Genomic DNA, 15,576 nt, shown 5'->3' on the forward strand with positions numbered 1-15,576 from the left:
ACGGCAACAAAACTGGGTGTTTCCACAGCTTTCCCAAGCAGCTGAGTGCGGCTATCTGGTCAGGTTTTGTATTTCATACTCGATGTAGCCATACTGGCTAAAAAGGAAGTGCGTCATCACGTAGCCAGGAGGTGTTTAAACTCTTTGTTTATTGCCATGATGAAACATGTGGAACTTGATATATAAAAACTATTATAAATAAAATAAAAATACAAACCAGTAGCTGCATAGGTTATTAAGGCATTTGTTTACGATGCTATACGAGAACAACTATTCTTTTAAAATGAGCCAGTGAAACCTGATCCTGCCTTTATAATTTAATTTGAGCCCAGGGTTTTTAATAATGCCCAGATTAGAGCTTTTCCAATTCACTGGCCAATGGCTGCAGTGCAATCAGTGAGCAATACTTAATATATTTAAGAATAAGTAACCAATGAAGGTCATTCCGACTTGATAAGACAGCTAGTGACATTCAAATTAATTGACCGTTTTCAAAGTGCATCTAATGTACTTGGAGTAGAGGTTTATAATGTACATTTACAATTTTCTTGAAACCATCAGGAAGCCCCATTATTATGCATTAACTCATCTTTTGCCTTTCATTACTTTTGTAGTTGAACTTGTCTCTTGGTAAGGCTGTCGATACAAGGTGCAATTGCTTTAAGTTCTTTTTTGAAGTTCCATTTTTACATTTCTATGTAAATTTGTAAATTTATTGGAGTGGTCTTATTTAAAATCCAGCAGATTTATGTTTGTTTGCATATTGAAAATGCATTACAGAATAACAGCTCTTTGTTTTATAGTAGTTGCAGTGTGCAATTTTGTTTTTGTGATTTATAATAATCTTATTGTAAGAGCCCATACCATTTACACTGTGTACACTCCTGAAGGCAAGTACCTTACCATAGAATTGAAAACACTGTTCTTTCAAGCAGTTGACAAGTGAGTGCAGAAGATACTTTTAAAGAAATTCAGACAAAAAAGAGAAAAAGTCTTATTTCCTTATTTATTAGGAACAGTACATTTTTAGCAATACAACCTGACAGTCTGTAGAACTACATAATGCTTGGAAAGCTCATATAAAACTGCTTAGTTACATGCATATTACATGCATATTACATGCATATTACATGCATATTACAGCAAAGAATACCATTACAGCTGAACAGTTTGTACTTTCATGGCTTCCTCAGGCCAGGAGTAGTTGTCAACAGCGAAACTGTCGTAGTCGGTACTGTACAAGTGTGAGCGGACAAATGCTTCTATGTCAGTGGGCTCAGGGTTGACAGTGGCTATGCTGTTTTTGTAGGCATATTCTACCACCTGTTGAGAAAGGGAAAATGTAAATTGGTCATCATCCATTTACCGGAAGGTACTCAAACATCAAAAGACCAAACATTGTACCTGGCTTAAATCAGTGATATTGTAGCGCCTTCCAGTATACTTACATTGTAGTCCTTAATTGTGTGGCCAGGCAAATCACTTGTACCACAGATCTGTTGCATTACAGAGCTAGTTATAAATGACTATCCCTTCATCAGAAGGTGTGTTCGCTGATCGGAATCATTTCTCTGTCACCATCATCCTTATGCAGTGGAGCTCATCTTTGTGGAACACTGGCTAACTAACATGAGTCTGTGAGTAACCTACACATGATGAATGGGGTCATTGAGGTCCGGAAAGCAAGCTGGCTACAGTAAACAAAGATTTCTCTCATCCAGGGAATCCCACACAAGATGACTATGATATTCATATTCATAACAGAATATTTGCCTTATTTTGGTGAAACTGCAAGCCAATCTGGCCTGTCCATTTGTCTGATTTAAATCCAGCTGAGGCCAGATGGGAATGAGCTTTAAAAGATGTTTCAAGACTTTATACCTTAGGAGACATTTTATAGATTAAATTTCCACACATTATTTTTCATTCTGTTTGCAGGCAATAACAATACAGTATTGTATATATGGGTATGTGATAGGGAGAGCCCTGTTGCTGGTTCTTACGCGGATGTGTGCAGCTGGGACGCGTAACAGGAGATGCGTTGCTAGGCAACCAATTGAGCAGGTAGGCCCGCCTGGCGCCGAGTTGACCAGGAAGCCCGGATTGGCTGTGGGGCGTGCCTGAGTAGGTTGTGCACAGCTCAAAAGACGTCTGCACCACAGCTCGAGGCGACTGCACTGCTATGCTACACAGACGGGAGCTGTGTTTACATCGAGGAGGACAGCATCTGCTCCAAGGAGATAACTACTACAAGAAATCTTTCCACTCCAAGATGGTGCTCGTCAAGGCATTGCCCAGCCGAGACCGTTTGTAGAGGCTGGAGTCGCCGAGAGAATGCCGGTACTCCGGGAGCCCAGAAGTAGGTCAGTTTAGGGGATGTTGATCCCAAACAGTGTAGAGAGGGTTTGCGTAGAGTAGTAGGTTCCTGGAGTGGGACATTCCTTTTAGTGGGACAAGCGCTCGCCATTTGTGTGGCAAACTTTTATTTTTAGCTTTGTTTTTTTCTTTACTAAATCCGGCACTAGGGATTACCATTGTTGGTACCCTAGCGTCGGGGCCTGTGTTTAATAAATCTGCGCACATGTGTGGTGTGTCAACACCCAATGCTCTGTGTCTGCCTCGGTATTTGTATGTAATGTCACCCTGTTACATGGTGTCTGGATCATTTTGCTACTTCTGATGGTTCAATTTAAGTTATCCCAAAATATGCATTTGAAATGATACAGAAGATTACATTTGTATAAAACTGTTACCTTAATTGCCACTTTGAAGGAAACATCTCTAATGGTATTTAATTCAGGATATATGCGTCCTTCAGCCAAATCTTCAGGCTTGACCAGTTCAGCAATAGTCTTGTTTGACAAAAAATAAATGCAATAAAGTACAATTAAAACCCACAATAGAAATAACATTTAGAAAAGCCTTCTGGTATTAGCACTTTTTATAAAACTACCTTTCTTCAATAGTTACTGGTCAAGACACACCTCTTCAGACAACATCTGTAAAACTCAACTCTTCCCTTCTGGACAATATAGCACTCTGCCTTTAATGCACTTTAACTTGCACTTATCTGCTCCCTAGTTTACTGTATTTAATCCTGCACTTTACCCAGTCTGTAGTATTTTGTATTTCACCTGCACTCGTATCTAACCCTGATGTAACTATCAACACTGTTATCTGCTCTTGAACTGCCCTGATATCAAATTGTACTGTGTTTTGTATTTGCTCTTATTAGGACTAAAGTTATAGTATTTTGTATCTTGATCTTAATTGTACTGTAAATCCTAATATGTATTTTTTGTATACAACTGTAAGTCGCCCTGGGTAAGGGCATCTGCTAAGAAATAAATAATAATAATAATAATAATAATAATAATAATAATAATAATAATGAGTACAAAAAAATATGCAAGTCAATTACGGTTAAAAAAGTTGTCCTACAAAAAGATGCACTATCAAAAGGCAGGCCTTTGATTTTAGAAATGTTATAAATTATTAAAAGATCTTTTAAAATGGCTATACTGGCATTGACTGGAGCCCTGCAACCAAGTAAACTGTCGTGGACTCTTTCATAGGTAAGGATTTAAAAAAAAAAAGTTCCAATATTAGCAGCATGCAATCTCTCTCAATGACTAGAGTTCATATTTTACAAACATTTGACACTGAATATATTGTTATTAAAGTTTGGTCATCTGCAATCATAAGAACGTTTACAAACGTGAGGAGGCCACTTGGCCCATAAACTCGTCTGTTCCTAGCAGCTGATTGTGATCTCAAAACTTTGTCAAGTTGGGTCTTTAAGGATCATAACACTTTGAAGACACCGTAAAACTTCTAGTCAAAACTGTGTCATTTAATGTATTATTTTTTTTTTTTTAGTATGTCTGAATATTTTGGTAATCTACATTATTAATTTTGAAGTCTTAATTCAGCTTTAAACAGTTCTATTAGAAGAGCAGTCATTACCTCAGCCGTGATAAGGAAGATCTCATCGCTGATGTGCCTGACTCCACAAGCAGAAACACCAAGGGCAACTCCAGGGAAAACATAGGCATTGTTTCCTTGGCCAGGGTGAAACTGACGGCCATCAGGGAGAGTGACAGGGTCAAAAGGACTTCCACTGGCAAATATGCCCTGACCCTGAAATATGATTTCAAAGAGACTAATTAAAAAAATATAGCAGAGATTGAATCAAAGCAATTGTCGCTTGTTATTCCTTCCTGTCATGCACTTTCATTGGCTATAAAGGTCTCAAATATGCAGTTTTAAAAGAAACACGCCTCATGGCAAACCTGTATTTTTAATTTAACATATCTCAGCTTGCTTGCTCTATTTTAAGGAAATCTGTTCAGCATTCTTCTGGATCAAAGCATATTACTGGTTGAAAATCATGTCAGTTAATAGAGGAAGCAGATGGTTGGGTTATGACAGGAAAGAAGGTATTAAAAGGGGTGGAGACAATTTCACTATTTGTAAAAAAAAAAAAAAAACATTTTAAAATGAAAACACATTATTGCAAGAACATTTTTGCACATTTGAGACTTATGTAGTGAATGGAGATGCAGGTAAGATTGATGGATTTTTTTAAAGCTGCAACCACTGGCTTATTGGGGTTTGCTCAATTTATTTAAATTATGGCAGATCTATATTCAATCATTATAAGAAGGGCACCTCTGCTACAGCATGCAAGGGTTTCTTGGGTAATTTTGTCTTTAAAAGTAAGTTAAATGGTTTGGTCCAAATGTATAATTTAACAGTGTTAGTATTTAGATACGCCGTTGTTTAGATTGGCTGGATAGACCCTATCAACTCATACATGACAGTTGTATAAAAATAATCTCTTTTATTTGACATATACCAAACATTGACCACAAAGTTAAATGTTGTTTTGTTTTCCCCTAGAAGCGGCCAGGGAGGCAGAAGTATTCATTGGGCTGTGTGAACCACAAGTTGCTGACAGTGAAACCATTTGAACATCTGTTCACAGGCAGCTGAATGGGATTCCAAAGCAGGCAGGGCATCCAGTGCATTTCTGGAACGTGCATGCATGCAAAAGGCCACTTCTACAATGCAACACCTTTAATCATATAATTATTTTCCAAGAACAAACAATCATGCCATTAGGACACAATTTAAATAGTTCACTCAGCTTCCACTGCCTTGTGTTATCTTTGACCAAATGCATACTGTGAAGTAAATAGCTATTGATTATAAATCTAGAAGTAAATGGTAATGGTATTTCCTCATTAACATAAGCCATGTTTTTATTTCATCAAAAGTAAAAAAAAAAAAAAAAAAAAAAAAAAAGTTTTTTAGTAAGACTGTCAAGTGATTAAAAAATGAATTGCAATTAATCTCATGATTAAAAATGTTCATCTTAGTTAATCTTGGGTTTAATCGCATCTTTAATTGATACAATTACTGCATCCACCTCATTCAAGTTTGTTTTATTATTGATGTTATTATTATTATCATTATTATTATTATTATTATTATTATTATTATTATTATTATTATTTACTGATGTTTTTTATTGCCATTAAAAAAAGTATTCTCTTTTATTAATAACTTAAAATTATTTAAATAATACAACGCATTCATTGAGTAATGGTTATATTCTCCTTAACTGGACATACTGTAAATTATCATACTTCGCTTGATTCATGGGCTTGCAGTGATCCTGAATTCCTAAGTGTAGTCTGACGGATTCATTTGTTGTTTTGTTGCTAGAAAGTGTATTTTGAGAAGTGAAAGCATGTTTAGCACGCAGGTGGTAATTCAGATTAGATGTAGCCTACGTTTGTGATACTGAAACTCAATTTGACAGTAAATGCATCAGAAAGTTTTTTTTAAATAAACTTCCCATTCACCAGTCCTTCACTTTTAAGTACTTTGCTCCATAATGCAGTCATATGACTAACTTTCTATGCAAACGCCAACTGCACTCATTGCATTGCATGCGCTCCAGGATATTAAAATGGTGCCGCAGGGAATGAATTACGGTGTGCTAAGAGGGTCAAGACAGAGAAGTGCGATTAACGAGCATTAAAAAAATGAATCTCCAAAGAAATTAACGCGTTAATCGCAGAAGTTAACTGTGATTGACAGCCCCAGTTTTTAGTTAACTTAGAGACCTCACAAAAAATGACTTACAAGTTGTTAAAAGACTTAAATAAAGATTGCTATATAACTAAATAATTTCATGAAATCAATGGAATACAATTTTGCTAACTCAATTTCTTATCTAAAATATTTTTATATTTGTGTATAAAAAGTAAATTAGATACGACAACTTGTTTAAAATTCTTTTAGGGTTGTTACTAATTACATTTTCCTTTCACAAAATGTGTTTCAAGTTTTACTTGAAAGCCAAAGGTGGTATTTGAATTCCATTATAAAACAAACAAATCTTTTTGTATATGACTACCTTTGTTTTAATGATATACTTAGGCTGCTTGAAATATATGTCAGTTTCAAGATTTGAATGGTCAAGGTTTATGATTTGGTGTCAAAAAAATTGGACCTAAAGTGCATTTTACTTTCTTTTTGCTGTAGTGGAAAATAAATTAACCAGTTTTGATAAAATCTTCTCTCCACCCCTACTCCATACTATAAATTATATAAGCAATAACTTAATGAATGAAGCAGCCTGTGCACTGTATTGCATGATCAATGCACCTTTTTCCATGCCATTTCACCCAATCCTAGTCTTGTGTCTAAAGCTAAATTATTTCACACTGCTGTGTTCAATATTTTCCATGCCATTTCACCCAATCCTAGTCTTGTGGCTCAAGCTAAATTATTTCACACCACTGTGTTCAATACCTCAGTCATGCGGTAGCATTGCTCAGCAGTGCACTCTGCTTTGCTAGTAGGGTTGCTCAATGCAAAAATGATTGGACGCTCATTGAAAGATGCCATGTCTTTGATGACCTGCTCTGTGAAAGCTCCTGCAATTGCAGCAACACCTGCAAACAGAAAATACAGTATGAACACCCAAGTGACACACTTAAAGATGGGTGTATAGTGTATAGCGTTTTGCACTCAAAACTAAGTAGTCCTGAGACATGCCAAGCCTTTTTTGAAGCAAGTTGTTAAATATTCTTCTTTTACAATTTTCCTTTGCAGTAGCTTCAAAATAGTGATCCACTACATATCACAGTACTGCAGGTAGTTACTTTTCCTTTCCTGTGTCATCCTCATTCCATTTGGCCTATCCTATGAGAAAGTGATATGTTACTGGGAAACAGTGGTTTAACCTCTGCGCATACCCAATTAAAGTAAAAAAAAACCAGAATCCACATAATGTGTTCAGTACAGCAATAAGAACATGGGCCCTATTGTCAAAAATGTCAGGACTGTATTTAACTTAACCATAAAAGAACAGATACATAAACATCATAAAATATCTTGTTATCGCAATGTACACATTGATTAAAGAATCTTAATTTATGGGTGGTAAACTAATACTATTACAGGCACCATATACATTTTTATTTTACCTATAATTGCAGTTGGTTTAAGATCTCGGACAATGTCTTCCAACTTTTTCATTTCAGGATGTCCATGAGCAAATCGAAGTTTTTCATGAGCCAAATTGTCACGGCCCTTAAAAACACACACACACACACACAATATTAATTGTAATGTATAAAAATGAAACTGTTAGACCCTTCAGCATCTCTTAATAAATATGTGCCCCCATCCCATAAATATTTGTGGGGTTTTGTTTGTACACAGTCAGGTTTACAAATACAAATTGAATAAAGTAAATCAATGGCAGTTGTTTTAACCACTCTATTAATTGAGACAGCGCCGGTAAAAATAGACATATTTATTACACACGTCAGAGGGATTTATCCATTTTTTAAAAACTTTTCCTGGAAATTAACCTGGACACAGTTTGTGCCATGGGGCCTTTCATTTTTAAGTATTAGAAAGCTTCTGACGTTGACCTTTAAATATATCACATCGAACAGCACAGTTCCCCCAACACTGGCCCAAAGGCTAAAGTATTGTGCAAACAAAATGATTTGTGTACCTTGGGAGGGATCCCTGGATTACCAGGCCCAAACTTAGTGAGCTTCTCAAGAACACTTATCAGACAAATAAGTCATGAAAAAGTATAATGAATATCCTCAACATTATACAGTTTATACCACTGGTATTTTTATATAGTGATGATTTAATTATTTAAAATACTGCTTCATGCAGTAATTTGTTGTCCAGTAATGTCAATGAAAAATAAACTGGGCCCTGACCCCAGATAATCATATATACCATGATAAACAGTTTCTAAACCAGCCATGGTCCAATACATGCACATATTCATTTGACGTTTAAAGTCAGCTAAGATAGTAATTTATATAAAATAAGCTTTTGGAGTATGATTCTCTTGGGCTGGCATCCTTGAAGAAAGACACTTGTGTTGAATGGTAGTGCACAGTACTTTACAGTTGCGACACATGTTTCTCAGGGAAACCCCATTATCATTGGGAATTGACATGGCCAGAGCTGAAAGCAATTGAATACTGGGTTCAACAAACAAATACAAAGTAGGAGGTAAAATCACTTGAGGGGAACGAGACTTTACTCTTTAGGTTGTATAAATGTATATTTTAATAATAACTTTCATCTAAAAGTTTAATATGGTTTACTCTTGGAGTATTTCGATATATGTGCCATTATTAGAGAAGAAAGTGGAATTATCAGGTCCTTGTCTACTGCATGGAACAACTTTGTGATGGTTATATTCCTGCCAGCAGATGGCAATATTGACAAGGTCTAACTTAGAGCTGAAACAAAATTGGTGCAGTACTTTAATCAGAAAATACATTTCCTATTTTAAAAAGTAAACCTATTTGAGTGCCACCCAAAAAACACATATCATATTAATAACTTTGAAGCATGGCTAGTGTAGTCCCTGATAATTTACACTTTACAGCAATTAGATGGTAAACTGTGAACCAGTTACCTATAAAGAGGGGAAAACCTAATGTAGAGCATGTCCAATGGCAGCACTAGGGACCACTAACCTTAATCATCAGAGCAGATATACTATTGTGAAGGACACAGTGAGAGCTCCTTACTGGCCTATTAATGCAGTTCAACCCTGCCTTATAAAGGGGCAAGAGGATAATTCCAATTCCTGGTCTCTATGGGAGACCATAAAGGTGCCAGTTGTTATTCACTCTCCTGTAAAGTAGGAATGAGCTGTAGGCTTTCACTGTAAGTTTTGACGTTAGGCTGTTCTACTTGGTTTGTAAATGTTGTCAAGCAAGCATTGCCATGCTAACTGGACCAATATGACAGACAATGTCCAACTTTTTTTTTTTTATAAATTGTTCTGTAAATTTGAATTTTAAACTCAACCCCTACTGATTGCTCACTCTAAGTGAAATATAAATCAAATTATTATTATTACCTTGACAATCAGTCCCTTGGAGTCCACCATCCAGATTTTTTTAAGACCTTGTTCTTTTGGGGTCCCTTCCTTCTCCATTGCCATGGTGATGAGTTCAGCAATCCCCATGGCAGCCTAAATGACACAATTAGGCATTGTATAGTATCTACAATAAACTGACCTTTAGTAAATATGTTTTTTTATAAATATTTGTTCGAACACTTGACAGCTTGCATTTGAGAAGGTGAAGTCAGTTTAAAGGACATATACAAAATGAATCCTAGAACTAAAAGTAAAACATAGCCACTACAGTAAGCAAAAATAAAATGAACAGTAATTATATTATTCTAAATAAACGGTAATGTATTTGACAATGTAGGTACAGTAGATTTGCTAATGCCACCCCAAATTGACCAATAATTTGAACCAACATTTTGAGAAACATTTACAACAGCCCCTATTCAAAATGCCATAATTGTTTTTAATTAAATATAATACGAAAAACATAAAACAAAGTAGAGTATAGATTATGATCAGCACAAATCACTAATCTGAACAGGGTTTGGCCACAACTAGTTTGGATTAGTGAGTGTCTAATCTCAGAAATTACCTCCCCAGCTCCTTGGAACAGTATCTTGTGATCAGACAGTTTGTTCTTGGTGATGCGAAGAGCAGCAAGAAGACCTGCAACAGCGACAGCTGCTGTTCCTAAAATGAATAAATAAATGAAATTAAAAACATACACTTTACTGCACTTTGGAGCTATTTAATAGGTTAAGTGTTAATCAAAGTTATAAAATGGCTTGGACAAACCAAGCCCTCTAATTGGTTTTAAGCGATCACATTACTGTGTGATAATAATTGTCTTACCCATGGATTGGATCTCATTTTGCCTTATCACAATTTACATATTTATATGTGCACTGTTTATTATTATTTGTATTATTGTTTGCGGCGCGGATAAAAGCGCTGCGTATTTGTTATTGTTTTTATATTTTAAAAATCTCGTGAGGATGCGTGACTGATCAGCTAGTGATTTATTTAGCTGGCTGACAGTCATGCATCCTTATTAAACTCGTGCAGACGGTGACCATCTCCCGAGTTAATTCATTGATTAATTGTTGCTAATCGGGAGATGGTCACTGTATATAAACCTGCAGCTCTCTACCCTCGGGAAGGGTGTACAGACGACAGTACGAGGAGCAGAGAGAGCGAGGAGAGAGAAAACAAATTAAAAACAACTGCTAAGTATCGTGCTGTTGGTAAAACCAGCATGCGTATTTGTTTGTATCTATTTGTTTGGCCTAGTGCCCTTTTTGTTTCTGTCTGGTTTGTTTAAATCGTTTGTTTTGTTTTTGATTTATTATTTAATAAAAGAAGCTGAACGCCGTAGCGTTTCAGCTCTCACCCCTACTTCCTGAGTCTGTGTTTCTGGTCTGTGACGTCACCACACCTCACCACTGCAAGCCATCCTTCACAGCCATTAATTATAGCTGGTTACAAATTTCTTAGAAGATACATACAAAAAAATAGTGATCTAACAACGGTTAATTTTAGTCTTACAGAAGACCTCCCAATGGAAAAAAAAAGTGGTGAAAATGTGAGTGTAAGGCATAGTCAGTTAGTGGACAGACAATTAGAAAATTAGAAGACAACAAAACAGAAACAAAAAAACATTATGGTCTATGAATGTTTTACTGGCTTGGATTTATTGGCTAGAAAATAAGCGTGGACTTTAAAACTGTTGATAATGATACACTAAATGTTGTTTTGAGACACTTGTATGGTACCATAAGAAATTGGAATGGCAAATGTAGCATCTCCAGTTTTCTGGGACTTGGATCATAAATAAACCAGCATCTCAGTAGTACTTCTGTTGGCAGAAATTTAAACATAATAGACAGCGACTTTAAAACAGCTAATAATGTATTTTCCTCCGTAGCAAAAACATCATCCTCCCATAATGGAAAATTATTTAAAATAACTCAGATGTTCCAAGGTTCTCTCCTCCGAAACTGCTGTCGATTGGTAAACAAGGTCTGATTAGATGTGCGTACTTAAGTTTGCTCGATGTGGCCGAGAAGGTTTAAACAACTTGACAAAACGTGTTCAGTTTAAAGAGATGAAAATAGGTATGAATACATAACCCTTAATTTCAATGAAAATGACTGTGAACAAAACAAAGAAAGCTCTTGTGGTTTCATGTTTTCTATTCCCAGAGACTCCATGTGCCCTGTGCCCAGTTTCAATTTGGTAGTCGAGACAGTCTATAGGAAGAGGCACGATGATCCGTCTCTCTATCAGTGCAAAACTGTCCAAATGATACACAAACCAGTCAATAAGGAGCACTGCTGTCCACTTGATATCTGACTGTGGGTTTTAATCTCGGGAAATTATGTCCATTACAGGAAACCGATGTGAAAGCAGCTCATGAAATTATTGGTCCCCTTCCCTTCAAGAACGCTATAAATGGACCAGAATCCTCTCAGACAACAAGATGGCAGTCATTGTCGAACAAACTGAGAATCCGGAATAAAAACAACAAACTGCTGCCCATAAGATATCTCAATAATCATAATCATAAATAAAGTAGCACAGTTAAACCTTATTCACATGTGACTACAGCTGTAATGGCTGTAACTATTCTCTACCAAGGACATAGTAATAAAGAGTCACAAATGGAAAAATGCAATTGCCTCTCTACCCAATACCCAGCATGTCAAGACTCAATTAAACACATTTAAATGTTAATGGAATCTATACTCATAATAAATAGTATTAAATATAAACAAAAGTAATTACACCAATAACACTACAATAACTATTGCATTATATTAACCTGGGCTATAACACGGCCATTCCATACCAATTACTTGGTAATTATGTAATACATGCATTGCAAATGTGTTAATATTTATAGTGGATATGAAAAACCCAATGAAGCTGAGTGACAGAAAATTGCAAAGTAAAATCAAAACATTCAGAAAAACAACACTAGATCATTCTACTCGGCATTAATACCTAATTTATTTGGTAGACACTGTGCTAAATATCACCAGAAGGCTAACCATGAATGTATAGACATATTTTGCTCTCTTGAAAACATGAGCATTAATCTCAATTAACCCCTTTTTTTGGTAACCTTTTCAAAATGAAAATATACTTTACTGTCAGGTTTCCATGTTTTATGGAATCCTTCAAAGCAGTATTCCAATACAAAATATGGCATGCAGCAAGAGTCAATATTGCTCACACTTTCTATCACGAGTGCTCCTGTCACCACTCCTATTCAACAGTTTGCCATTTTTGTCCTCTAAGTAAAAGGAGGGGGGGGGGGGGTCAAAGAGAATACCTTGTTTGTTAAACAGGAACTGCTGTGACTAATGAAACAGCCTCATATTTCAGTTGACACATCACCTGGGCTTGAAAACCACCAGCCAGTCTATGCAGGGCTTTGTAATTTCATTAATTATAATTAGGGCTTCTGATGTTCAGTTTTAACCGGTAAAACTCAATAAAACACCCCGATACAAAAAAATTAAATCGACTTTACCCTTTTCCCATTAAAAAATAAAACCTACTACAAAAATAATAATAAATACATTTCCCAGTGCTGCTGGGCAATGTCCCGCCTTTCTGACTTGCATATATCATGGATTCTTTCTGAATACTTTAAACCCACGCCAACTACTGAGTGACAGCACATTCCTACATTTCTATTGGAGACTCTGCTTGCGAGATTTAAAACGTGATTACAATCAGGATGGAGGCTTGTTAGCGGGATTTAAAGCAGCATTACAGTTAAGATACGGAGGATTTAAAATAGAATTGTGGCGAAATGTACAAAAATGCCGACACACAAAACCCCCAGAAGAATGTGCCCGTGACCATAGGGATTTCATTGTGGAAGACAACAATAGAAAGAAGTGTGCAAGTACTGTCGAGTTACTACTATACATATTTTGACAGAAAAAAAAAAAAAAACGCTCAAGCATTTTGGAATGTAACCAAAAACATTAATTTCATACAGTATATCAAAAACGAAAGCCCCGAAAAAAACGATTTACATAAAACTCGAAAATAGCTAAAAATAAGCACCGAAAAGTACAATTAATAAAACCCTAAAAACAGAAGCCCTAATTATAATCTGACATAATGAAAGCTCCACACCTTCAGTTTTTATATGGTTGTGTAATATAATATTATACAACCATATATACATACATAGTGAGGCTGTTCAGATATTTTATCAATTAAAACCCTGAGATGGTATTAAATGTATATTTTTTGTGTATTCTATTGTTGTTTATTTTGGTTACATAGCAAAGTTTTTTGTATCCATAACACCCGACACTGCATGATGAGACGTGACAAGGTGCTGCATTTTTAGATAAATATAAGGTTTAAATATGATCCACTCACAACAGAGGCAATGTGACACACATCTGAGTGAATGACTTTGAGGGAAAGGGAATTTGAGTGAGTAACAATTATTTTTTTTTTTGAGAAGCTGACATCAGACAACAGAATGCTTACAGTGGTGACATGAAATCTTATTTTTGAAAAGTGGTAACAGAAATACAGACTGATAACAGGACTGTTAATCTCCACACTTTGTAGCCTGTAAAGAAATTGCAGTTCACTCCGATTGCCTGCTGCCCCCCCACCCCCCAAAAAAGTTCTAGATATAAACCATCTATGGAAAACAATAGAATTGAAAGATGGTCAAGAGGTTTGCATTGTTCAATACTAAAATGGTCTGTAGTTGAGGGCTTGTGTGCAGAAAACTGTGGACCTGCAATGGATTAGCATTCATATTTATATTATTGCTCATAAAATAATGAAGTCTTGACTGTACCTTGTATGTCATCATTGAAGGTGCAGTACTTGTTGCGATACTTGTTCAGGAGGCGGAAGGCATTGGCATTAGCAAAATCTTCAAACTGAATCAGGCAGTTCATGCCATAACTGTGGAAAACAGAAACAAGTGCAGGTTAAGTCATTACTGAATCAGCAATGGTGGAGAAACGATCACAGTACATTGAAATGTGGTTGGCTGAGTTGCCACGTGATGTGTCGCACTGTCCCAACTTCCATTGTGGTTCGCAGGGGTTGGTTCGCCACCATAATGTTAAGAAAGTTGTAACAAAGGTCACTGAGATTGTGATAGGCTGAGGGCTGTCGTGCAGGTGGCTATTGTAATATACCAATAGGCTGGCTTCATGGTGACGTCAGGCCAGGAAGAAAATAGCACAAACAGACAATACTGCAGGGTACGAAAAGCGCTGCGTGCGCATTTGAATTACAAATAAAAACATTTAACAAAACAGGAACAAACACTATAAACAGAACACAAAACAAATACTGTGCTGGTACAGCGATCAGGTAGGAGCTGTTGCTTTCTGTATTTCATTCATAGATTTGTCAAACACCATCTCTGTTCTCCACTCCTGAACACTCCACCCCTGCTCAGCCGCAGCGGCAGGTTTTTATACATGTGACCGTATCCAAATTAGCAATAAATTAATAAATCTGGAGATGGTCACATTCTGCACGAGTTTAGCATGGATAGGGAATTTTAACCCCAACCATGCTGCAAAATAACAATAACAAAACATTGTGCTTTTACAAATGAAACAATACGGTTTAAATAATAATACAACAAATACAAAATTATACTTAATACACACAGGGTCGGGGTGTACCCCATCACACCATGTAATAAATTGTACCACCCCAAAACACCTACATTTCCAATAGTATACTGCTGTACATAGTATATTATAGGAAACTACAGTGGTTTGGGGAGGTACTTACTGTACTAGTGTTAGGTAACATGGAATGTGTGAAAATTTGATTTGTAAGTCAAACTGTAATAGCTGGATAAAATAATTAGATAGAGGTATCTGTCAATTGAGCTCAGAGGGACAAGCACATTTGAACCCATTAAGTACCAGTTTTTTTTTTCTTTGAAAAAATCAGAACACAAGTATTTATGTAATTTGATACAATCTAAAATCAATATTTCTTTACAGAAAATAATCCTTAGTTTTGGCTACAAGCTGCTGCGTCCTATTTTGAGAACAGTCTATTTTACATGTGCCTGTAATCAAGACCAGGGAAATTTAGACATATAGAAAACAGAGCTTTATCATCACGTGGGTAGGAAAAAA

At 36.1% G+C, this 15,576-nt stretch overlaps 1 protein-coding gene across 1 annotated transcript in view; it reads right to left on the reverse strand.

The window, feature by feature from the left end:
• Nucleotides 1-987: 987 nt before the first annotated feature.
• me1 (malic enzyme 1, NADP(+)-dependent, cytosolic) overlaps nucleotides 988-15,576 on the reverse strand; it is a 163,458-nt gene continuing 148,869 nt past the window's right edge. Inside the window, exons 7-14 of the mRNA XM_034017042.3 lie at nucleotides 14,262-14,371; nucleotides 10,014-10,111; nucleotides 9,425-9,538; nucleotides 7,503-7,608; nucleotides 6,826-6,968; nucleotides 3,967-4,140; nucleotides 2,754-2,852; nucleotides 988-1,323 (exon numbers count right to left, since the gene is read on the reverse strand). Coding sequence (XP_033872933.1) covers nucleotides 1,156-1,323; nucleotides 2,754-2,852; nucleotides 3,967-4,140; nucleotides 6,826-6,968; nucleotides 7,503-7,608; nucleotides 9,425-9,538; nucleotides 10,014-10,111; nucleotides 14,262-14,371 — 1,012 coding nt within the window. The 3' untranslated portion in view covers nucleotides 988-1,155. The remainder of the gene's footprint in view (nucleotides 1,324-2,753; nucleotides 2,853-3,966; nucleotides 4,141-6,825; nucleotides 6,969-7,502; nucleotides 7,609-9,424; nucleotides 9,539-10,013; nucleotides 10,112-14,261; nucleotides 14,372-15,576) is intronic.

Source organism: Acipenser ruthenus, chromosome 6, assembly GCF_902713425.1.
Source record: "Acipenser ruthenus chromosome 6, fAciRut3.2 maternal haplotype, whole genome shotgun sequence".
Lineage (NCBI taxonomy): Eukaryota > Metazoa > Chordata > Actinopteri > Acipenseriformes > Acipenseridae > Acipenser > Acipenser ruthenus.